The sequence below is a fragment of the Calonectris borealis genome, chromosome 8 (assembly GCF_964195595.1).
Source record: "Calonectris borealis chromosome 8, bCalBor7.hap1.2, whole genome shotgun sequence".
In the NCBI taxonomy this organism is placed as follows: domain Eukaryota; kingdom Metazoa; phylum Chordata; class Aves; order Procellariiformes; family Procellariidae; genus Calonectris; species Calonectris borealis.
Genome location: NC_134319.1, coordinates 2,953,746 through 2,977,594, shown reverse-complemented (window position 1 = coordinate 2,977,594; position 23,849 = coordinate 2,953,746). Strand labels below are relative to the sequence as shown.

Below are 23,849 nucleotides of genomic sequence, written 5' to 3'. Positions count from 1 at the left end.
AAGAGTGCCAGCCTCATGCAGCACCAAGCAAACCTGTAGTAACTCTCCTATATGGCAATGCTATAGATGGAGAACAGTCTCCGGGGAATATCAGCTTCGCCGTCAAATAGGTCATTTAAATACTTTTCGTGCATATGAAAGCAATGCGATATTTGATTGAGGAGCTCCATCGGATCTGGTGGCTTGGTATCACTTCTACAAATAGAGCTGCACCAAGCCGTGATGGTTGGGCTTGGGTGGCTGATGGAGATGCGGCAGTCGGGCTGTAGATCGCTTTGAGGCTGCTCATAAAATGTGCGTTCAAAAAGGTCCCAGTTATTAGGGATTTGGACAAAAATCAGAGGGATGGGGCAAGGCACTTAGGCAGAGGAAGTCTCTTCCCTCTGCCTCTCTGTCTTATTCCGCACAGCCTCCCGGCGCGGTGCCCGAGGGATGTAGGAGATGGATGTGGGTGTGATAGGGTCCGGTCCTGCCCGTCCGCCCCCGAGGGCCGTCAGACCAATGGCCCGAGCCCCCGTGGGGCGGAGGGGGAGTCTGGTATCACTCAGGGCAGGGCGGCTGCAGGCGATTTATGGGGTGAAGCTGATGATCGTTCCATCAAAACCTCCTTATCTAAAGGTTAATGCCTGATGAGAGGTGGATAAGGAACGTGTGTGTGAGATCATTGCGGCTCCGTGAGGGAATCCAGGCGGAGGGAGTGTGTTTTTCTGTGCAGTACAAAGGTTTGATAGAAGAGGCAACGTTTAGCACTTGTAATCTTATCCTGCTTGACTGCTCTTCAAAAACATTTTACATTTTTTTTCCTCTGCATCTAGAAACTTGGACGAACCGACCTTCCAAACATAACCTTAAAATAGCTTTGTCAAACAAAACATAAGTGCAAGAAGTTTCCTGCCATTTCCATAACTACGAGCATATGATTTGCAGTTCATCTTGAATAATGATGTAAGAAATCTGCCAGGAAAGATCCAAACGCTGTTACCAGGGCTGTTTCCTAACCAGCTGCAGCTGCTGAGCAAGCGCGCGGCCGGCTCGCCCCCTCGCTTGCAAGAATGCCTATTGACTTTGCAGGAGGATTTTTGGTAGGGAAGGGATTGTTATAAAGTGTTTAAGAGGAGAAAAAGAGTGAATCTCAGAGGCTAACATCCCAGCTAATTTATTTACTTTTGGTCAATATTTAGATCAAATTCTTGAGCTTTTCTAGGCAGCTTTTGCCTCCCTGAAATGAGTCATTTTGATAGAGACACTGTAAAACTTTCTTATGATGACAAAGAAAAACACGCAGTAATTGCTTCGGTGTATCCTTGCCAAGGGATTAATTGCGTGAGAGATGTATTTTATTAAGCTTCCAAAACCGTGGATGCTGCCGCGCTGCCCAGATGAGGTTAGTAGAAAACACATGTCAGCTCTCACCAGTGATGTTTATGTCTCTGCACAACCCTGCCTCCTTTCAGCACCGAAATCCTCTAACGAGAAGTGACTGGGGGAGGGGAGCGCAACGACATGCAGCCCTGAGAAACGCTCAGACCAATATGTTTGGGTAATGGTAAGATTTTTGGGGGGTCGGGGAATTTTGCGTGTCCCAGTTTTAGCAGAGAATGGCCATAATGTGGCCTCAGCGCTGGCCTGGGCCGCTCGGTGCCATCCCATGTGCCGAGCCGTGCAAAACAGCATCCCAAACTCACATTAATTTTGGATGCTTTATCTGTCTCTGGATCGGAGGCATCATGTTAAACCAGCTATCAGTCTGGAACGTGAGTTAATGACTAAGTAAAGTAGTTACTTAGGCAGATCATATTTGCTTATTGATTTTTTTATTATTATTATTATTATTTTTAGGAACCAGGTCTATCAGTGGTGCTATGGGACTCTGTAAATTTAATGATGTCAAAGGACAGCATTATTAATTTTTTATTTTATGCCTTTCTGCTTTTCTAGTGAACCATTTAAACCCTAGCTGCCCTGCAACTTTAAAGGGGTGTCAAAACAGCAATAGCTTATATTACACAGAACTTTTCCTTAAATTACACGGTGACGTGCAAGTCTGGGCAATTCTCTTCTTTTTGCAAAGTAAAATGCAGCCCTCACATTCTGAAATATTGTTATGAAACAGAGCCAATATGTTCCCATTTTCAAAGTGAGGCGCAAGCAACTGGGTTTTGCTCTTTGGAAAGTATGACAGAGTATTATTCATCTGTTTGCTTTAAGGGCTATCTGCCAAGTAAAAACTCTTTTCATTTTATTCTGTGTGAAGCTGGAACATGAGTACGGAACAAAATACAATTTATTTAACAACGTACAAATAATTTATACAGCATTAATGCATGTACAGAGGGTGTATTGGATATATGTAATAATTAAAATAATTTATCGATACGCCTTTTAATTAACTGCAAAGTTTTCTAGAGCATGTTTCTTCCCTCTGTGCTATCACCTATCAGCATTCATTATGAACTCAACTCCGCAACCAACACCCTCCGTAACCCCAGTTTTAGTGCATGATTCAAGCGTTAAGCAGGACCCTCTTGAGAGGGCACAGGAGTCTCCTCAGGCGCCGTGGGGATGCCCGGCTGTGCCAGGGGACTTGCCCGTGCGGGGGTGACGGGAGCTGAGCCGTCTGCTCGCACTTCTGTTGTCCCGCTGCAGCAAGCAGCAAGAGAAGGGTATAAAGCACTTGGTTGTCTGAACTAGGCAACGGTGGCTGCATTTTCGCATCAGTACTCTGCTGTTGGATATAAATTATTTAGATAAACAGCTCTGACTAGTTTAGTGCTATGGTAGAACATTTTTTTTTTTTAAGCAAGACAAAATGCCTTTCACTTTGTAAGTGAAAAAATGTCTGGACAGTCTTCACACAGAGCCAAAGCTACTCCATCTCCACTTGGTAGATCTCAGAGATAATACAGCATTTATTTGCTTTTGCTCTTCAAATTGGTAAATCCTCATAAATCAGTCTGGCTTTGCACACACACCTTAATCCCGTGCTGGCTTTACACGGCCATCTTCCAGGGTCACTGAACGTTATGATGTCCTTTCCCCTCCTGCTTTTATTAATCCTCACTGCCTCTATGTACGCTCCCCTATTTACATTGCTGTTACCAAAATAATGGTAATCCAATGATCCCATCTAACCAACTAACAGACCTATCGTAGCGGGCTGGTGTAGGAACAGGCATTGAGAGGGAGAGCGATGCTCCTACCTCTTGTCTTGGGACACTCACAGCATTTGGGACTTTGTCCTGCCTTGTCCTACATCTCTCCTTTGCCTGTTTTCACTCAAGATATCAAAATTAGTCCTGCATTTATGATTCTTTCTCACTGGGTACTCATGCAAATCCTTCTTCAAGCAAAAGAAAAAAAAAGGGAAAAAAAAAAAAGAAAAAAAAAAGACAGACATCAGTCCACGGGGTGTGGTAGAAATGACCACACAATTACACCATCTTTGGAATATGTATTTTTAAGACATGGGATATTGTAAAAATAAATACAACATGATCTCACAAGGTTCAGTTTTTCTATTTTATTAAATGCTTCTAAGCGAACTCATGGTAAAGCCTGCTTACAAAGCTTTTGCTAAACTAAGTTCCTGGACCTGTGTTGACATTTGCTGGGAACGTTGTTTAGATTCGGGCAATTTCTGATAAAGAAACGTCAGGATGTTGGGAAGTGGACTTTGATGGAGAATCTTGCAGAAATGGTTTGTATTTAGAGACCAGACTGCAGAGATGCAATTTGATGAGGTGGGTACCGTGCAGCCCCTCCAGGTTTAGCGCGAGCCGATAAGGAACGAATTGCAAACTGATTGTTATTGCTTTTCCGCTGCTGCAAGCTACTTTGCCTGGTTTGCGTGGGGATGCCTAAAAAGCTGCTGCTGTTTCAAGTCAGAGGCAATTAGAAGTTCTCCCCGGTTTCAGGCTGCAAGAGAAAGGCGCTGCACTGGGGGGCAAATCAACCTTTCGATTCACTGGAGCCGTCACGCCACGAGCAGATGAGATAAAGAGATCTCTCCTGAGATGGCCCATGTAACTACCTCCTTTGGGTTCCCAGTGCAAAGTCAGAGATTTTGATCCTCCCTTCCTTTCCTTTCACATTTTTATGCATTACTGTATCTCCCATAAGAAACAACCCTTTGGGGAGCTTCTATTAACGAATCGCTGTCTCGAGAGTGCCTGCTGGGCTCAGTCCTGCTGCCTGTTGCTGATCCTGCCTTCACCTGGAAAAGGGCCAGGGAGGTTGTGGCGTGCGGGAAGCGGCAGACATCAGTAAGGGGGTAACCTTTACGGAGAGCAGCACCTCCATCACACGGCACGAAGCACCCCTGCGTTTCGACACCGCAGCGGTGCCAGACCCAGCGATGGATGGCGTTCGAGGCTCGAACCGCTCTGCCTTTTCTGAATGTGCTTTTTCATTCACCATAAGACCTTTGCACGTGGAGCTATAAGCACTCTCTTGCTTTCCTGTTTACCTCTTCAATATGCCCAAGTCAGACGGGGTGAAAGAATATCCCAGGCAGAAGAGAAGGATGTCGCTGTGATGTTAGAAAGCCATTGAGAGAGTCTGAGTGAGAAGCAAAAGGAAGGAGGAGAAACATGAACTTGCACCAGCCATCCTTTGGTTTAGGGTTGGTTTATTATTTTGTTACAATTTCAGTATGTGAAAAGCTGCTGGTGACCCAGGGTTGACAGATGTAAATATTGCTAGCACAAAACAAAAGAAAATTAAAGAGGGGAAAATGAACCCAAGCGGTGACAGTGAATTCTTTGTCAGTTGTTTGCAAATTTTTTTGTGTGCTGTGACTTGGTCTCTCTTTCTGGCTCCGTCTAGGTGACCCTTGTTGAGACCTTTGTCATCTTAAACTATCTGTGAAGGACAGGGTCCTTTTACTCATACAGGCACTTTCTCATATTCAGATATACCCAGAGAGACATGAAGTACCTTATTACGGTGCTGATCTTTCTATGCAGCCTCTGTAATCTGTAGAAAGAAAGATGCTGGTCAAGTTGGGCTGCATGAAGACCCAGTGCATCCCATGTTGAGGCAAGCTCTAGGTTAGGTCAGATTAAGTTAGTGAATTGGTGTGGACGCCCTTCAAAGCTTTTACTCAGTCTTTTGTAAACTTTGTGCAACCAGATACTTAAAGACACCTGAGTATAGTGTAAATTTAATCCATGGTACTATTATTACATGAAGCCAGAAGTATTGTCGCAGAGGGAACTGCAGCAGGATCTAAAAGCAATGGGCAAGCTCCAAGATAAACATCAATGCTAGAAATATTTAAAGACCCAAGCAGAAAACAGAGTGGAAACCAAATCTGAAAGGAAATAATCCTAAAACGCTACAGTGCTGTATCATCTGTCTGTCGTTAAAATCTAGCGCTTTCCTTTTTCTTGTGTAGTCTTCACCGAATGGTCACCATGGCTTTGCGGGGTGCAGGCAGTGGAAGAAGCGGGAGTCGGGGGGGGGGGGCAGCACCCAGACCCCGAAACCTGTGCTGCGATTAGTGCTGGAATTGCTCCTGCAAGCTGGCATCCGCGTTTTCACCTGCTGACTGCTTACCTCTCTAGTTCAGTGGAGAATTTGCACAAGCGATTAAGTCTATCCCCAATCAGCAATGCCTAGGGCTTGGGTTGACTTCCATTTCATTAGGACTTAAGCTTGTCTGTAAATTTTAACACATTAATTGCTTAATCAGGCCTACTTTACCTCCTGTTTGAGCCAAAGGGACCCATCCTTTCTCTGTGGGTGGAATCGGATCAGGACCATGAAGCAGGTACACATTTGAGCGGTGATGGTGTGATTTGCTTACAAAAAGCATGTGAGGTATGCAAGATGTGAACCATGTAAAAGGAATTGGCCATCTCAGCCTTGATCCCAAGAAACTGATAGCTGCGTTTTAAAGCCAGCCGCCGAAGCGGCTGCCAGTTGGCAGCAGGAGGTGGGGAATGTGTTTAAGCCGCGTAGGAGCTCTGCCTGCTATTGTGGGCTCTGTGTCAGGCTTCGGCTCTGGTTTTAGATGAAACGTCTGGCGAGCAGAGGGTGTTCAGCCTCGGCAGCAATCTGTTCAGCGGGAAATGGTCTTAGATGGAGAGCTGGCGGCCGCCCCCCAGAAACACTGTGTTGTGGGGAGCAGCGGCTCGGGGAGCGTCCGTCTGGCAGAGCTGAGCAGCGTTGTCTCCAGGGCTGCCCTGGATATCGCTGGGTACAGCTTCGGTTGCCCATCAAGGACCAAAGGGATGCCCAGGGCAGCCCTAGATACTAGATGTAAACATATCCATCCTGAGCCATCTCATAGAAGAGAGCTGCAGGAGTGAGGGAGGGGAAGAGACATCATGAAGAGATGCAGAGGCAAGAGGGGATTTCGCGTGACCCTGAATGGCTGAGGAAGGATGACACAGAAACGGAGCCAGGGAGTGAGATGTGGCCACTTGTCGTAGAGAAGCATGTGCCAGTAACCACAATGATGTGTTACCAGCCTGTGATCAGGACTCCTATTGTGGGAGCTGCTATTTTGAGCTCCTGATAGCTGTCAGGAGCACTAGATGAACCTCACAGCCCAGTACTTCCCTTCTTTATCACCATGCCCCAGCGGAGCAGCTCTGGGAGCGGAGACCAGGGGACCGTGCCCTCTCCTGTCTCAGGGGCACTTCTGTCATACTCTGATGCTCCTGTTCCTTTCATTTGATTTATCCTTCCGCCCCATTACAAAACTGATTTCCAAAACAATTCAAAGTAGTGCCTGCTCCATCTGAGCTACTAATCTCATGTTTTACCTCTGTGAATTCAAGGCTGGCATGCAGCCCCGGGGGCAGAGGTGGTGGGATCCAGGCTCTCCTCTTTACTCTAATCTTCACCTTCTGAGATTATTTCCAAAATCCTGTTCCTCGGGGCGTTTCCATCCAGGTGAACTGGTGTCCCTGCTCACTCCAATCATTGCTGCGTGCAGCTATTGCAGTTAAATCTTCTTTAGTTCAAAGGTGAGCATCACAGCGAGGCGCGTTTGCTTTGTTGCTATGTTAATGGCATTCCTCCTGGTTTTGTCTTCTTTATCTAGTTGTGCGCTTAAATTGCAATGCTTGATCGCCTTCAAGAGCAGTTGCTGTTAGGTGTAGTCCCCGAGTTAAATTCCATAATAAATTATAATAAATAATAAATGAATAGTAAATTATATCCTGTTGGGGGATTTATTGATTAGAAGATGGAGAATTGACCTCCAGAGCCTGCAGTAGTTATTGTGGGTTTTCAGCTCAGGTTTCAGCTCTTTTGTCTTCTCTTCAAGAACCAACAGAGTAAAAATACTTTTGCCAGAGCTGACTCCATGCAGGAACACATGGATGTGGTTGTGTGTCTCTGTTTACATCTCAGAGTATCTGTGTTGGCTGGGTACTATCCATTATCGGAGGCATCGCAGCCTACCATCGCTCTAGTTAATGAAGAGTTTAATTGGCAGTGTAAAGGTTGCGCTTTTGCAATCCAATTTTCAATGTTCTTGGGAACATCTTGGGACCATCATCCAATGAAGCCTGGACCCTTTCCCATTGATTTCTCAATTGAAGCGAGATGTCTGTGGAAGGAGGTTTCCATCTCTACCATCCCTCTTTCCCACCCCCCTGTCTTCACAGCCATAAATTACTGCAGTTAATTCACGGTGTCTAGCTTCTCCCTGTGAACTGGAAAACAGCGCTGCGTGACTCCTGGGATGGTGCTCTGGAGCTGGTAGCTGAGGAGTGCCGGGAGATGTTTGGGGTGTCCTGGAAGGCGATCCTAGCGCTTCTTCCCGCTAATCCCATTAGCTCGCCCTGGCCGCTGTGACAAGGCGCTGAGGAGCCCGGCTGCGAGGCTGGCTGCTTGCTCTAAGCCGTGCACACAATGAAAGGGTGACTTCAAAGAGGCTAAATGTAATTTGCATTTCCAAGCTCTCACAGCCAAGGTCTTCAGGAGGAGATGAAAGTGTCTTTTGTTAAACTTAATGGCAGAGTTGATTAAAAAAGCGCTGATTTTCCCCTGTTAACGGCATAGTCTGATTCCACCGTTAGGCTTTCCGCATCTGGGGGAGGATGAATTCTGCAAAAAAAGAAAGCACACAAAGGAGGTAACCTGTTGCCTACCCAGCTGTGATCATACTTGGGGATATTCCAATATCATTTCTTCTAAGTTGAGAGCCATGTAGTAGCTGTCTTGGGTGGGTACCGGCACGAGTAACGAAGAAATTATTAGCAAATTTTCATTAGGCATCTCCCTTTGCCGGGGCCTCAGCAGAGCCAGCCGAGGTGTCTGTCTTTCCAGAAAACGGGTCCCAAATATCTCCAACTGGATTCTCAAAGCGAGAAAGTAAAAGGGCTGATTCATGCAGTTGGGTGCGTGTTTCAGCGATCACGTATGCAAACCCCTCCTCAAAACATCCATAAAACTATCGGTTGTGTGCCAGCACTTAGCTGTTGATTATCTGTTCAAAATAAGCAGTGACTGGTCTGGTCTTCAGAGGTTTAGTAATTTCCTTTCTTTGCTTTGTTTGAAGAATATTGGCAAATAATTTCACATCTGGATTTATGTATTAAATGTCTCCTATATTGCATAAAACAAAGCACCTAATGAAAGAAATCTGTCTACTTAACTCCTGTCTTAGCTTTGGTTCTGTTTTAGCAATAACTGTTACCACACTCACGGAAGATTGAAGAAACATTTCCTATTTCAAGGGTATCAGTGCTGGGAGTGGTTTGATTTTCTATATACGCTTTAAATTCTGTCTCTGCTAGCATGACTCTTCCTGCTATGTTTATTAATATTAAGTATAAGTTTGGTTCCAAACCAGCAAACAGCATGTTAGCTGCTTTAAATAAACATAAATGTTTTTTTCCAGGCAGTTTATGTTTCTCTTCTAATCAAGGCTGGGTATATTCCTGAATATAGCCTTCCCCCTCATGCAGAAAGCATTCATTTCATACAACATTAATGCATATTCTGTCTAACCTGAAATGCCACTACCTGTTTTTACCAGGCAGCTGAAGTTTTTTAAAAAGATAAATATTCAAGATCTTGTTGCATATCAGGTTATAATCCTTATATTCACTTTGGGATCATTTGCGAGATACTGAAAACTACCTGCGGCAGTGTGGGAATCCTTTAAGGTTAAAATCATCCAGGGCACAAAGCCCGTGCCGTGCCCCCTGCGCTACCTAAAGACCATATAATCCCTTATCACAGGCTTTTAACGGAGGGGAGGGCGGCATGCGGGCTCCTGCGCTGGGTCAGCGTCACCCAGAACGAATCGCAGAGTGCAAGACAAACACCGTAAGCCCCTCGCATCGGCCTCTACTAATACCAGTGCCAGCTCCCTGTAGCGACATTTTGTTGCAAAGTCGCATGTGAAATGTTTCACCCTTTTGTGTTTATGATTGATTTCAGCGACGAGTATGAAGAGGACGGTTTTTGCCAGCCCTACAGGGGGATTGCTTGTGCACGATTTATTGGAAATCGAACCATTTATATGGAGTCTTTGCATATGCAAGGTGAAATAGAAAATCAGATTACAGGTGGGTAAAACATGCACTTGCTTCTTCCCCACGAAGCTGTCTTTTCCCAAAAAGCTGCTAGAGTTTTATAAACTGCAATACTATTTTTATTTGCTCTTTATCCTCTCTTGCTGTGAGCTTGTCACCACAAAGCTTGCCTGGGACTCCTGCGTTGTGCGGTGTCAGCGGAGGGAATCGTCTGAAGAGTGACGATCTGAGCAGCCTCCATTTCTCTGCTGATCCAGCTCTCCCAAAGGAAACTAAAAATTGATTTTCCAAGGAGAAGGGGTTGTGTATTTACAGCTCCTGGGAGTGGCTGAAAGCCAGGCTACCTTGTGCTGCTGTTTCCCAAGCAGATTTGAAAAGTGGTGGGAGACCAGACTTAGTTGATTATTAGGTGGTTGAGATCATTTAGGAGAACCGTAGGTGCTGGAATCTACCTCTTCCAGCGTAAGATAGTGTATGGTGTAAATAATTCAGCAGGTCGTGTTTTCCCTTTAGATTTAGCAAAGAACCGTTTTTCATTGGTTTTGTGGGAGATGCTGTGCTGATGAGTGTGCTGAATTCAAGCTGAGGCCTCATAGATACCATGATACTTCTCTGGTTTTTTATATACATTAACCTCGGCCAGATCCTAGCCAGTCTATATTCAGATTTTCTCTTGCTGTCAAAATATTCCAAATTTCTCTTCCCCATAGAGTGTTTTTCCTGTGTTTTGTAAATGCTGTCAGCATTGCAAAAAGGACTTTTGCATTGCTCACAGGAAAGGCCAATGGTTTCTGTACAGCCAACAGTTCATAATCCTATGCCATTTTGTTTGAAAAGTCATTTGGAATATTACAAAAGCCATCATCTTGCACGAAGGTATTGGTACTGTCACCCTGCAGGGACTTTGGTTTTTGCCTGTTGGGTAAAAGGCATCCAAATATTATATGACTTTGCAAACCGTTATAAATTATTTTGGGGAAAAAAAGTATAATTAGGTTTGGGGTTTTGGTAGCATACTGAACATTAATCCCATGTTGAAAACCAGATGTATTTTCTCTCTCAGTGAAATCAGCATCGTTAATAACTTTTAATGTAATTAGTGCTCTGTATTTCTGGAAGGCCCGTTCATCATCTGAACATCTGAAAATAATAGTTGCAGTGGGAAGTGAGGGTTATACTGGGAAGGTAAGAGCACAGGAATAAAATTTCCACCGGGTTAAGTAAAATCCTTTTGTATATTTTACAGCTGCCTTCACCATGATTGGCACTTCCAGCCATTTGTCGGATAAATGCTCCCAGTTTGCTATTCCTTCGCTGTGCCATTACGCCTTCCCCTATTGCGACGAGACTTCATCAGCTCCCAAGCCACGAGACTTGTGCCGCGATGAATGTGAAATTCTGGAAAATGTCCTGTGTCAGACAGAGTATATTTTTGCAAGATCTAATCCCATGATTCTGATGAGATTAAAACTGCCCAACTGCGAAGATCTTCCCCAGCCAGATAGCCCTGAAGCTGTCAATTGTATCCGGATTGGGATTCCAATGGCAGATCCCATAAATAAAAGTAAGTGAAAACCGTCTGTGCAAAAAATACCGCTGTGAAAAGGTTGGCTGTAGGGGCTTGTGCATCCGAGTTGGAGCTAGCGCTGGGCTTTGAAAGCTCGCAGACGCCATGCTCTCAAATTACCCTGCCCCTGCGCTTCTCCCCTAGCTAGTCCGGAGTGGGTAGAAATTCAGAAATACTTTTCCAGTTTTTTCTTTAGCTGCCTATGGGCTCACACTAAATGCTCGTTATTGGTTTCAGGTCTTCTCTAAGTAATATGAAGTAGGAAACAATGACAGGGTAAGCATTTGAATACTGAGGAACATCGGTAGCTTCAGCCTCCCTGTCCTCCCACAGCAGCCCGATGTGCCCCAGCAAGACCACGGGTGCACTACAGGGGTGCTTCTCAGGAGGAACGTTTGTAGGGGCCAGGTCCATGGCTGTCCCTGCCTAACATAGCCTAATTTTAGGCATCGGCTGAGCTCGCTCTTTGATCCAGCTGGGCTGCAGCCTGTTCACGGCCCTTATACATCTGAATAGTCAAATATAAAACGTGGCTCCTACAAATTCTCCACCTTCATATGAAAATAATGGCTGCAATTCAGGTTCCCACTGTAGTTTTTACTTCTTTTGTGTATCTTATATTAAAAACGCTTGGCATAAGCTGTTTTCATTACAGAAGCATAAGCTTTAAATCCTCCCAGGAATGTGAATGCAAAGCAGGCCCTGCATTACAGCCGCAGCAAATTGGGAGCCCGTGCTCCCAAACTGGGTTTACCAGCCCCGGGCCAGCAGCAGTGCGCTGGGGCTGGGGGATGCTGGCAGCTCGCCGGCCCAGGGTGCTGCGGCCGTCTGCCTTGCCGCCACCAACTACAGCTTTGGATTTTTTTTTTTTTTTTTTTTTCCCCCAGATCACAAATGCTACAACAGCACAGGGGTAGATTACCGGGGGACGGTGAGCGTGACCAGGTCGGGGCGGCAGTGCCAGCCGTGGAACTCGCAGTACCCCCACACCCACACCTTCACCGCCATCAGGTACCCCGAGCTCAACGGGGGCCACTCCTACTGCCGCAACCCAGGGAACCAGAAGGACGCCCCGTGGTGCTTCACCTTAGATGAGAACTTTAAGTCTGAGCTTTGTGACGTCCCGGCATGTGGTAATTACTGACTTTTTTTATGTTTCGTTTTGGAACAAAAAGGGGAGCTGTTTTGTCATGTCCATACAGCCATCCTGCAAAACAGGAGCTCGGGGGAGCTGTGCCCAAAGTGTCTTCTTCGAATCCCTGAACAGAGAGCGGTAGGAAAGGCTAACTACAGTGTTTGCAGCTAAAGCCACAGCATCCCTGCCCCGAAGAGACCTTCGAGCACTTACTGCCCGTGCAGCTGGCAAAGTGGTGTCATGAAAATATTTTACTAGGGAATACCTGAGCACTCCCCAGAAGGTGGTGAAGCAGCAGCGCGTTACCAGCCCAAGCGTCCCAGGCTTTCCAGGTCGCTCTTACAATCAGTACAACTCCCGAGTCCAAGTTAAATTGGATCACAGAAGTTGCACTGTTGACGCTGATCCACAAAGTGGTTATAAAACATTTTCCATTTTGCTTGGTTTATTAAGAACCATTTTAATAAATGCAAACCTCACTTAGGCTCAGGCCTTGTTTAAAAAATAGAGATGATCTTGCCAGATCCTCTTAGCTGTATTTTAAGTTTGTGTTTACAGGACTGCCCTGGCTGCATTTTGGTTTTGCAAAATGAACAAAAATGGAGATTCAGCTCTCATTTTATTCTGCTTTTCTGAGACCTGGGGGAAGTGGGTGGAAGACCTGAACAAATGGTTCCTAATTGTTTTATCTGCATTTAAAAATAACAATATTGATAGCATGCCAAGAAAAAAATACAGCTATTTGCATGGACATGCCAGAAATGCACCCAGAAATGTTCTGGAAATTCACGGTACAAAGTTTCACACAAAATTTTGTGTTGCCTACAAGTTGTCACAGTAACGTTACCTTTCCCCTTGGAAAGGAGATACTTTTTGATGTTACTGTTTGATAGCCAGAACCAAATTAAATTATTTCTGGTTATGGTTATGAACATTCCTGCAGTGAGACATGTTCTGAGCCTGCTCCAAAGTCTTTTTCAATTAATGGAAAGATGGGAATCGGTGCCAAAATGGGATCTAAATTATTTTCTTACTGAAAGAGTAGGTCAGGAGAAAGGCAGACAGTCTGGGCTATATCATGTGCATCTCAAACCCTCTCTAACATTCATATACGCTTTTTAGAGTCCTGTATCTCTCTTGCTATTATTTCAGTGCATTTAACTTCTGTTATTTTTCTTGTTAATTAGGCACAGTGATAGACTGACTACACAAGAATAGTTCAATCTATATAAACTGTTCCGAAGATCTTTCTCAGCCCTTCAGTACAAAAATCTGGATCTAAGTAGCAGTCAGCAGGACTTCCCGTAGCGTACTGTCGGCTCTTGGCTCTCCACCCCGGGAGCTGCACGGCTGCAGGCACAGACGCCTGGGCTGGTCCGGGTGAGGAGACGTAGCTCAGCCCCAGGGAGTTTGGGCAGCTCGGTTTGGGCAAGCTCAGGGGTCTCTGCACGTCCGCTGCCAGCGATGCTGTTGAGCTTTCTGTACTCCACTGCACTGTCGCTGCACGACCTTTCAGCCACGTGCATTTTGTGTTTTCCACAACTTCTGGATAATTGGGTAATTAAGAGTTGATGGGGGCGCTGCTTGACAGCCCCCTCTAGATGGCTCTGAGATCCCAGGCCTGGCTCGGTCTTTTGATCTGAAATAGCTGAAAGCAGGATGCTTTTGGACGTGTTGCAAAAGTCTCTGGTTTGAATGTTTTACTAGATAATAAATGAGATAGGCTGGCTGGCTTGAAGAATTCCTGACAAGGGTTTTAATTACCTCTCACCACTGCCTTAAATGGTACTCGCTGTACAGCTGGGTTATATGGCATTATTATTATTCTAAATACAAACAGAGCTGTATCAGGTGAGTAGTAATTTAATTGTTAAATGCTAATCTGCATATTAAAACCAAAATACCATGTGGGACTTGCATTCTGCTGGTTTTACATTGGCTGAAAGAGCCATTTCAGGCACATTTTAATAAGTATTGTGCATTCTGCTTTACCAGGACATGCCTAGATGGGAAATGGATTTAATTAGGGTGCCTCCCAAGAAACCTATTAACCTAATGAGGCTTCACGGCGGGGGCTGCTACTTAATAAGAATAATAATTCCCTTTGACTGGAATAGCTCAGGTGATGAACTAGTGCCCAGGTCTCCGTCTGCCTCACGCTGATGCTTTCTTTTTCTTCCTTCAACTGTATCTTTCAGTTGTCTCACAAGCTGCAATAGATTCATTCCTTAAGTTTGTCAACCTGAATATAGGAAGATGTGAAACATGGAGCAAATCGAGCATGAGGCTTAGCAAAGACAAACATAAGAAGGTTTTGAAGGAGAGGGGAAGGCACTGATTGATTCTGTGTCCATGCTAGAGGGCAGCAGCTCCTGAAGGAAACCCGCAGTGGGTCCACAGTGCAGAGCTGGACGTTCACTGAAGACAGGGCGCGAGAGCACACACTGCCCTTTTGCTGGGCACAGGGAGATTGTAACGGGGACAGTGTTTTAGTCCTCTCTTGTTTCCCAAAGGCCATAGAAATATTTGGACTACCTCTCCTCTCAATTAAAAAACAGATGGCACAACTTAATCTAAAAAGAATGGTCGAAAAGGAGCGTGGGGGGAGCAGAAGGACAGCGCAAGCCTGTAAGAGGAGAGGGCTTATGCAAAGTGACTTCCAGAACCATTTGAACTTTGCCTCTGTCACAATTTGAGTCAAACCCAAGCTTCAGATCAAGTTCATGTCTAATTAAGTGCATAAAAGATATCTGTGTGGGCCGCTAAGCACTTCTACAAATCCGGCCTGGAAAACACAGACAAACAAACCGAAATGACCCTGTAGGAATAATAAAACATTCCCCCTTCTGCCAGAATCCACTAAGCCTGATGCTGCCACAGATATTCACCATCTCCCTCGGAAACAACCAGGCAACGGCCACCAGTCCTGCAGCTCGAGGTGATCCTCAAAGTTCTCAGGGTGCCCTATACTGTGTTAATCCGTGCGTAATTATACCCTAAACTTTATGAATGCTCCTGGGAAATACCAGCGCAAAGCAGGCTTCAGCGTCCCCGTGCTCAGAGCACTCCGGCTGGAAGGTATGTCCTTGTCAACGCAAGCGGGTGCTGCGTGAACGCGAGGACGGGAGCTCCTTCCCGAAGCCTCTCTCTCCTCTCCCACTGCACCTTTCCTCTAAGCAACATGCCCTGTGAAACCAGAGCCAGCTGGTGAGTGTCTGATGTCCCGGCTATGCCTTGCTGGGCAGTGGTAGAAGAGGGTTTCATGTTTCTAAAATTAATCACTTGCTCCCCAGCTCTGTCCAGAGGGAGCAAATATTGCAGCCAGCGTTCGCACTATGTTAAATAACCCGGCTTCCCAACCTCTTCCGGATCCTTCTTTTTTGTCCATACTCTAGCTTTCCTTTCAACCATCATTGCTGTGTTCTTTGTGCCAGCGTTTGCCACCCTGCTCAGATGACACACTATTAGTATATAGGTGGTAGAGGAGTGGGTTTTCCCATTAGCCTGTTAATCCTGTTAAGACCAAGTCTTCAGTATGTAAGATCTTTTTTTAAGATTATACTACAGCTTTTGTCTGTGTTCAGACTTTTTGTACCCCTTTCCCGACTTCCTGGGATAAAAAACAGGACTGTTCTCTCTATTTCTTGCCATTTCCATACATTTCCTCCCATTTGCCGGGTGTTCTCCGTTTCTTCTGCTCTAGATTCCCTAGTTGTCCTGCTCCTGCACCTAAAACTAACTAGAAAATAAGTTTTCAGTTGCACATATTGTTTGTTCCAGTGCCACACAAATGCTTTGGCCAATGCTAGGAGACGTTGAGAACAGGAGGCTGGAAATAAATAGGGGGGTAATATACTTTTTAACGGCTCCCCACATTTTTGTTGGATTAAGGAAACTATGGCACTAAAACCTAATATACATTCTAAAATAAGGAGTCCGTAGTCCCACCAGAGCCTTTCTTCCGTAAGCTGTTTTAGAAATGAAATTTTCTGTGGACCTGTATGAGACCATTACTTCATTTCACCCCAGGCAATAGCCACCTCACAGTATCCAGCTATTTCATTACCATAACTAGGTTTGAACTGACGTGCTGAAGGGAAATTGTTCCTGGCCATTCTGTGTTCTTATAGAAATGTTACTCAACAAAATTAATTGCTCTGTTAATATTAAGGAAATAAAACAGGATTAAAGGTGGACTGCAGTACTATTACCTGGATGTTTTATTCTTCTTAACACTTCTAGTTGACCCAGGGATGTATTTGACTCTGTGGGATACTTCATTCATTGTTTTGGTTTTTTTTCTGAACCAGATTATAAGGATTCCAAGGAGAAGAATAAAATGGAAATCCTGTATATCCTGGTGCCAAGTGTTACCATTCCCCTGGCCATAGCCTTACTCTTCTTCTTCATCTGCATCTGTCGCAACAATCAGAAGTCATCCTCCCCTCCCGTTCAAAGACAGCCTAAACACGTAAGAGGACAAAATGTGGAGATGTCAATGCTCAATGCCTATAAACCAAAGGTAATCCCTCATTTCTGCTTCGACATTTGCTGTCTGTAAAGGCAGGGAGTGAAATGCTTTGATCAACTCAGCGCTGAAATATTAAGTTGATTTCCAACCTGCAGTTTCTGCTGGTGCCTTTAGCTGTAATTTTTTAAAGACTTTTCTCATCAGCAGCATAGCAAATGTGCTGGACCTGTGGAGGTAATTCCTATATGTCCATGTATCTGGATAAATAGGAGCTGGAGTTTTTTGGTAATAAAGAAAGCATCTCTAAATTGCCTCATTTAAGTTAGAAAGTAGTGCAGATAAAGATGTGATTCAGCATTTTCTCAAGATAGTTTTTTCATGGGTCTGCTGTAGCCATACGTCATATTTCTCTTAGCTGAAATCACTTTGGAAAGATTTGTTCCTTGCTTTTTCAGGCTTACCCATTCTCTCAGTTAAAAAGAGAAATTACCAAAACAGAGCCTCAGAAATCTGCCTGCAGTTCTGGCCAGCACAGCTGATGCATAGCGGATCTTGTTGCTGATACTGTTTGGCTTCACTGAAGCATTTTTTAAAATCATTTAAGATTTAAGCGTGATTAACCTTGAGCTCTTTGTTTATTGGCAGGGCAGCCAATTTGCAAACCTGTATGTATCACTCATTTCAGGGCTGTAACTGCCTTCTGCCACCTACAGGCAGAATAACGCCCTGGAAAGAGTATTTGCCTTGTTTTTCACACCATGCCAATTCTCTTCAACAACTTGATGGAGATTGTTCTTTTGAAGCATTTCAGAGTGAAAATCAGTATCTACAAGTAATTAGAATAGAAACTGTGTAGACTGTAGTATCTGAAGCAGTCAGACATGCCTTTGAGTACGCTGAAAATGACATAACAAAATGAATCCAAATTCTGATTTTATTGAGTTTCAGCAATGTGAACTCTAATCTTCAAATATTGCTGCTGTCGGTATTCTTTCAGCAGAGCTAATCACTCAGCATCAGGAACGGTTACCCTTGTATTTCAGGAGCTGTGTTCTCTGTCTCCGAATAAATTCTGGAGTGGTTTTCGTCTTTAAGTTCAATAAAGCAGCTATGGGATGCCGCTATTGCTTGCTCTTAAAAGTCAAATTTATAGAGTTAGGTTATAAAGAGTTAGTTGTGGCAGCCTAGGGAAGATGACTTAAGTAGCTGTATCCCAAGAGATCCAGGGAGTGCACTACAAGGGGCAGGGACGGATGGAGCTGTGCCACCCAGGCAGTAGTTGCTCTTTCGGGGGTGCTGCCCCGTGTGTCTGTGGAGCCGCAGTCTCAGTGCGGCAGGGTCAGACACAGAAAGTTGTCGCAGAGGAAAATTCCAGCTCACCGCCAGCTCACAGAAAGAGTAGGAGACGCCTTTTAAGTCAGCGATAAAAGTAAACCCGCTGTGCGGCTGTGCTGGAAAAGGCAGTGCTGCTTTTGCCCGTTAGTAATACAAACTGCATACAGAGACATTTTTGCACGGCGTAACTAGCTAGGATTCCTGTTTTAAATAGTGGTACAGGCACTGGGTGCTGATGCCGGGACGCCAGCAGGACTGTAGTGCAGGCTGTGTGTTCAGGGTGGTCAGACAGTTTGGTCTATTATTATATATTAACTCCTCAGTCCCACACATACTGTCCCAGTGAATTTATCTTGATTTTCCTTTAAAGTTCTTAATTTCAGCTTTCGTGTACAGCTTAGAGTAGGTGAAAATGTTATTCGTTAATACATGCTTAATATCAAAATGTAGGTAATAACACAAAAAAACACGTAATTAGGTAAGCACCAAAACTACATCTTGCATCCAACCTCCATGGGATGTTTTGATAAATTTGGATTTGCTTCTTGGTCCCCATTCTACTAGATATTTGGGGTACAAGCCTGGCTAAAGTGAAGATAATGGGAATGTCAGCATCATTTTAATGAGGTCACAATTTCTATCGAGGCTGCTGACGCACTGATGCCTTATGCACACGACATAGGAGAGGAACTTGCCCAGAAATGTTTGCAAATATAGACCGCACTGTTTTCTTTTTATGTTCAAAGTCGTACGCTGCAAAAAGCTTTCCATCTTATTTATGCTAATTCTGTATTTTCCCACTGGGAAACCCAGCTCTCCCTGTCTCAAATGTTTTGATTGCCTTTCAAACAAAATTTTAACAGAAAGGAAGTAGAATCCTATTTTTAAATACTGTAGCCAGTATTAATGTCAACTTTGGGTAAAAACAATTTTAGACTTCAAGCTCCAACTGAGGTAGATGTGTGTTTGCTCATACAAATAAAAACGTTAGCATTTCATCCAAAAGCCTGTTTCGGTTTTAAGGGATTTTAATTGCCTTCAGAAAATATAATAAACTGAGCTCGTCTTGTCATTCACCTAATGGAAGGAGCCGATAAAGAGATAGAGGCGGTGGGCTTCACTCTTACTGCTCTCCCTTTGTACTCGGTTTACTTTGGCATTCTGCCTCGTATGTATTTTACACTTCTTTACATTTTGTACACCGATGTATGACAAATACTTGTCAAACAAAAACTAAGCAGATTTATAACCGCTTAACTTGAAATGAGCCCTTCCTGCCAAAACTTTATGACTTCATTTTCTTTCATAGTTTTCCACTATGTTGGTTCAAACAGACGAACCCAGCCTCAGGTCAGACAGAGGTCATTTCACTTTCATTACTAAAATATAATTTACAATATGCCAGACCTAAACAAGTTTTAGCCTAAAGGATTTGTGTAATATAAACCATCTGTTCCTCAACAATATAGCTAATTTCCTGCCATCACCGTACAGTCTACTGGCTGGCTGCTTAAATGGCTTTATTATTATTATTATTATTATTATTATTATTATTATTATTATTATTATTATTATTATTATTATTATTGCAGTATTTGTCTAAAAGTTGTCATCTGTAAGTGGTCAATGCAATTAGAATTCATTTATTCTAAAATGTAATTTTTTAATGATTTTTTAAAATGTCAGTCCTTTTCCTATATTGCCACTGTAAAGCTGCCGTTATATTATTTCAGGAATGCAAATGCCAATGTTTACACTAATTTACGAAACATAGATCCCAAACTTATTAGCCTTAAATTACTACCTATGGCTATACTGAGGACCCTGAATGAGTGGGTTTGGGTGTAGATGTTACAAGCACGTGTGGAAGTCTGAAAATAATACAACTTCTTTATAGCCTAAGAGTGAATATATGCACCCAGAATAACAACAGATTTTTAAAAAAATTTGCCTTTCTTCTGTGACCACTATCTCATTTTTCCAGCTGACTCTGTCCTGCATGTTTCAGGATTGAACATTCAGTCCAGTGTGAACAGAAATAGTCTCTACTGTACATTGAAGGGTTAATAGCAAAGTCGAGGAAGAATTGGCTACAAGGACGTAGTTTTAAAAAAAGTTTTCTGCTAAAACTTTAGGCCCTGGCCCAGAAAACACTTCAGCATGTACTTACTTAAAGTATGTGAATTGCCTTGATTCCTGAAATTAGTCAGATTCAATTTTAAGTGTATAAATGCCCAAGCCCAAGTATATAAATGCCTTTGCTGAAATGCATATATTTAGATCTAATACTCCCTACTTTTATCTGATCTTGTGTAGAGGGTAAAAAGTAATTCTAAATTTAGTTTTGGAGCAGGGTGCACAGAGATTGGGCGGCACTCAGCCCTGAGCCTTGCCGATGTTGGGATACTGGTGTCCCTCAGGCTGTATCTGGCCTGGGGCTGATGCCGTCACACCAGTGCCCGCGTCTCGCAGGGCTGAGCAGGACCATTGCCAAATGGGTGTGCGGCCCAGGGAGTTCTCGAATCGGTCTGCTTGGCTTTCAGACTTCCTGTGCGAAAAGATCTCTTTCTTAAAATTATGTTTTCGGACCTATTTTTCTGACACGGTTTTGCTGTCGTTTCTTTAACAGAGTAAGGCTAAGGAGTTGCCTCTGTCTGCTGTTCGTTTCATGGAAGAACTGGGTGAATGTGCTTTCGGCAAGATCTACAAGGGACACCTCTACCTTCCAGGCATGGACCATGCTCAGCTTGTTGCTATCAAGACACTAAAAGACTTTAACAACCCCCAGCAGTGGGCAGAGTTCCAGCAAGAAGCATCACTTATGGCCGAGCTCCACCACCCCAACATCGTTTGCCTCTTAGGTGTTGTGACCCAGGAACAACCTGTCTGCATGCTTTTCGAGTACATGAACCAAGGAGACCTCCATGAGTTCCTCATCATGCGATCGCCACATTCAGATGTTGGATGCAGCAGCGATGAGGATGGGACTGTAAAATCCAGCCTGGACCATGGGGATTTCCTACATATTGCAGTCCAGATTGCAGCAGGGATGGAGTACTTATCAAGTCATTTTTTTGTCCATAAAGATCTTGCCGCTCGTAACATTTTAATTGGAGAACAACTTCATGTGAAAATTTCAGACCTTGGACTCTCGAGAGAAATCTACTCAGCAGATTATTACAGAGTTCAAAACAAGTCTCTCTTGCCAATCCGCTGGATGCCACCGGAAGCAATTATGTACGGCAAGTTCTCTTCCGATTCAGATATTTGGTCATTTGGAGTTGTTTTATGGGAAATATTCAGCTTTGGACTTCAACCGTATTACGGATTTAGTAATCAAGAAGTCATAGAGATGATCAGGAAAAGACAACTGCTGCCATGCTCTGAAGACTGTCCTCCCAGAATGTATAGCCTGATGACAGAGTGCTGGCATGATCTGCCGTCCCGGAGGCCACGATTTAAAGAAATCCACGCCAGGCTGCGCTCGTGGGAGGGTCTTTCAAGTCACACTAGTTCTACTACCCCCTCCGGTGGGAATGCCACCACTCAAACGACTTCCCTCAGTGCAAGTCCCGTTAGTAATCTCAGTAATCCTAGGTACCCTAACTACATGTTTCCAGCACAAGGTATACCACAAGGCCAAATTGCCGGGTTCATCGGACCACCAATACCTCAAAACCAGCGATATATCCCGATCAATGGGTACCCGATCCCACCAGGATATGCTGCTTTCCCAGCTGCCCACTACCAACCGCAAGGTCCACCCAGGGTAATCCAGCACTGTCCTCCTCCAAAGAGTCGTTCTCCGAGCAGCGCCAGTGGATCGACTAGCACAGGTCACGTCACTAGTTTGCCGTCTTCGGGATCCAACCAGGAAGCAAATATTCCTTTGCTATCCCATATGTCAATTCCTAGTCATCCGGGGGGAATCGGTATTACAGTTTTCGGAAATAAAACTCAAAAACCGTACAAAATTGACTCAAAGCAGTCTTCCCTATTAGGAGACTCCAGCATCCATGGACCTAATGAATCTATGATTTCAGCTGAATTGTAAATAAGCGAGGCCTTTGTACATATAACTATTTACAATACAAACTAGAAAGTCGTAGAAAAGATTTATATTCAAATATTTTATTAAAGATTCTTCTGGTTGTTTAACAGACATCGCAGCAAGTATCTTCTGTGAAGTTTAACTGCTTGACAGGATGGGCAGACGCAACCAGACAAAGATCATTGTGGTATGAATACTCAGCTTTGTCAATGGACGCATTGTTTCTTTAAGTGCCACCGACAATTCAAAAAGGGGAAGGGAGATTTTTTTTTTTTTTTAAATAAAACCATTTTATCATATGCTTTTTCACAGCTTTTTAAACCTCTGATGTGGTTTAAATCACAGAAACTTTTTTATACTGAAAACATATTTTAATATTTGTCTCTTTTTTAGGAGATGCAAATATTCGGAGATCTACTGGGTGTGCAATTTCAGTTCCAATAGCTAATTAAAATATTTGTAAATTTTGCAGTCAAGGATTATGTTTCAAATATGTGATCTGAGAGCTGGATAAATTACTTCAGGTAGGATTTTGGTCTTTTGTTAAGTTGGGAGTCTGAGTTCAGATTCAGACCAAAAAAAGTCACTTATATGACAGCACAATAGCTTGAGTTATCAACTTGCAGTCTACAAAAATCATCTGCTATTGGCTGCTAACGATGGCTGGAGTTCTAAGAAATTGCCTTAAAGGAAATGAAATTAAAGTTTTTTAATTTCAGAACCTGAATCAACTTATTCAAAGACAACATTTCATAATCTAGTAGTTAAAGCAGAAATTTTATATCCTTTTGTTGCTATGCAACTGTTTAATGGAAAGGCTCCAAACTACAGTTTTATATATGACAATCAGTTTTCCCAGGAATATTTATTGTTTCAGCTCAATGTGTAATTTCAGTGACTATGGCTCCAGTAACCCTGAAAAAAGGGAAACTCACATTCCATCAGGCAGCAAATCCGTTGATAGCAATTTTGTCTATCAATTCTAATAATGTGAATTAGTGTTAACTTTCAACTTAGAAATATGACATTTGTGTAATTACTAAAAATTCATTCAGGTATAAGCAATCTAGATTATTCATTTGAAACCACTTTAATGAGTTACAAAAGTGCTGTGTACATTACAGTTTTTCACAGACTCTTTTTTGTACTGAATCGTATTTTTATTGTACACAGAACGAAAACAATCTTTTGCTCAGTTGACAATGTTGTATAATATGACTTTATTTTTATCTTTTTGCACAAAAGTGTGATAATGTTTTGTACAGCAGAAGTGAAAATACATCTCTGCATTTTATATCTTGGTCTGTTTCTTTTTATTTTTAACCTGATGTAGATGTTCTTGAAATATATTATGGTGATATTCAGCCACTACCTTATACAAATATTTTTCTTTGTTTTCACTGCATGCGTTTAATCACTGTATTACTTGATGATTGATTTATTAATTATGGGCATTTCAATTAGGCAAGCATGAAAATGTAATAACAAAGGCTATTTTATAATTGAGATATGTGCATTTTTGTATTTCACATGCCAGAGATGATATTAAACACTGATTATTTTATGCTGCTGTTTATTAAAACATTGTTTTAATGTAAACATATTAGTATTTCCTCCATCTTGGTGTAAGATACTTGAAAAGTTTCGTATTTAACAGAGAGCTAAAATCTGCTCACGCAGCTCAGGTAGGGAGTCTGCTGAAATGCTCACTTGAATGGGACATGAGCGTGTGGCAAATAATATTTGCAGACAGATTACTGAGGGGTAACATACAGAGGCTTAAATGAATATTT

General features: G+C 43.3%; 1 protein-coding gene across 1 annotated transcript in view; it reads left to right on the top strand.

Annotated features, from left to right (window-relative positions):
* The window catches only part of ROR1 (receptor tyrosine kinase like orphan receptor 1), a 54,734-nt gene extending 31,096 nt beyond the window's left edge, over positions 1-23,638 (top strand). Inside the window, exons 4-8 of the mRNA XM_075155599.1 lie at positions 9,403-9,530; positions 10,744-11,061; positions 11,952-12,197; positions 16,510-16,721; positions 20,635-23,638. Coding sequence (XP_075011700.1) covers positions 9,403-9,530; positions 10,744-11,061; positions 11,952-12,197; positions 16,510-16,721; positions 20,635-22,059 — 2,329 coding nt within the window. The 3' untranslated portion in view covers positions 22,060-23,638. The remainder of the gene's footprint in view (positions 1-9,402; positions 9,531-10,743; positions 11,062-11,951; positions 12,198-16,509; positions 16,722-20,634) is intronic.
* Positions 23,639-23,849: the final 211 nt, after the last annotated feature.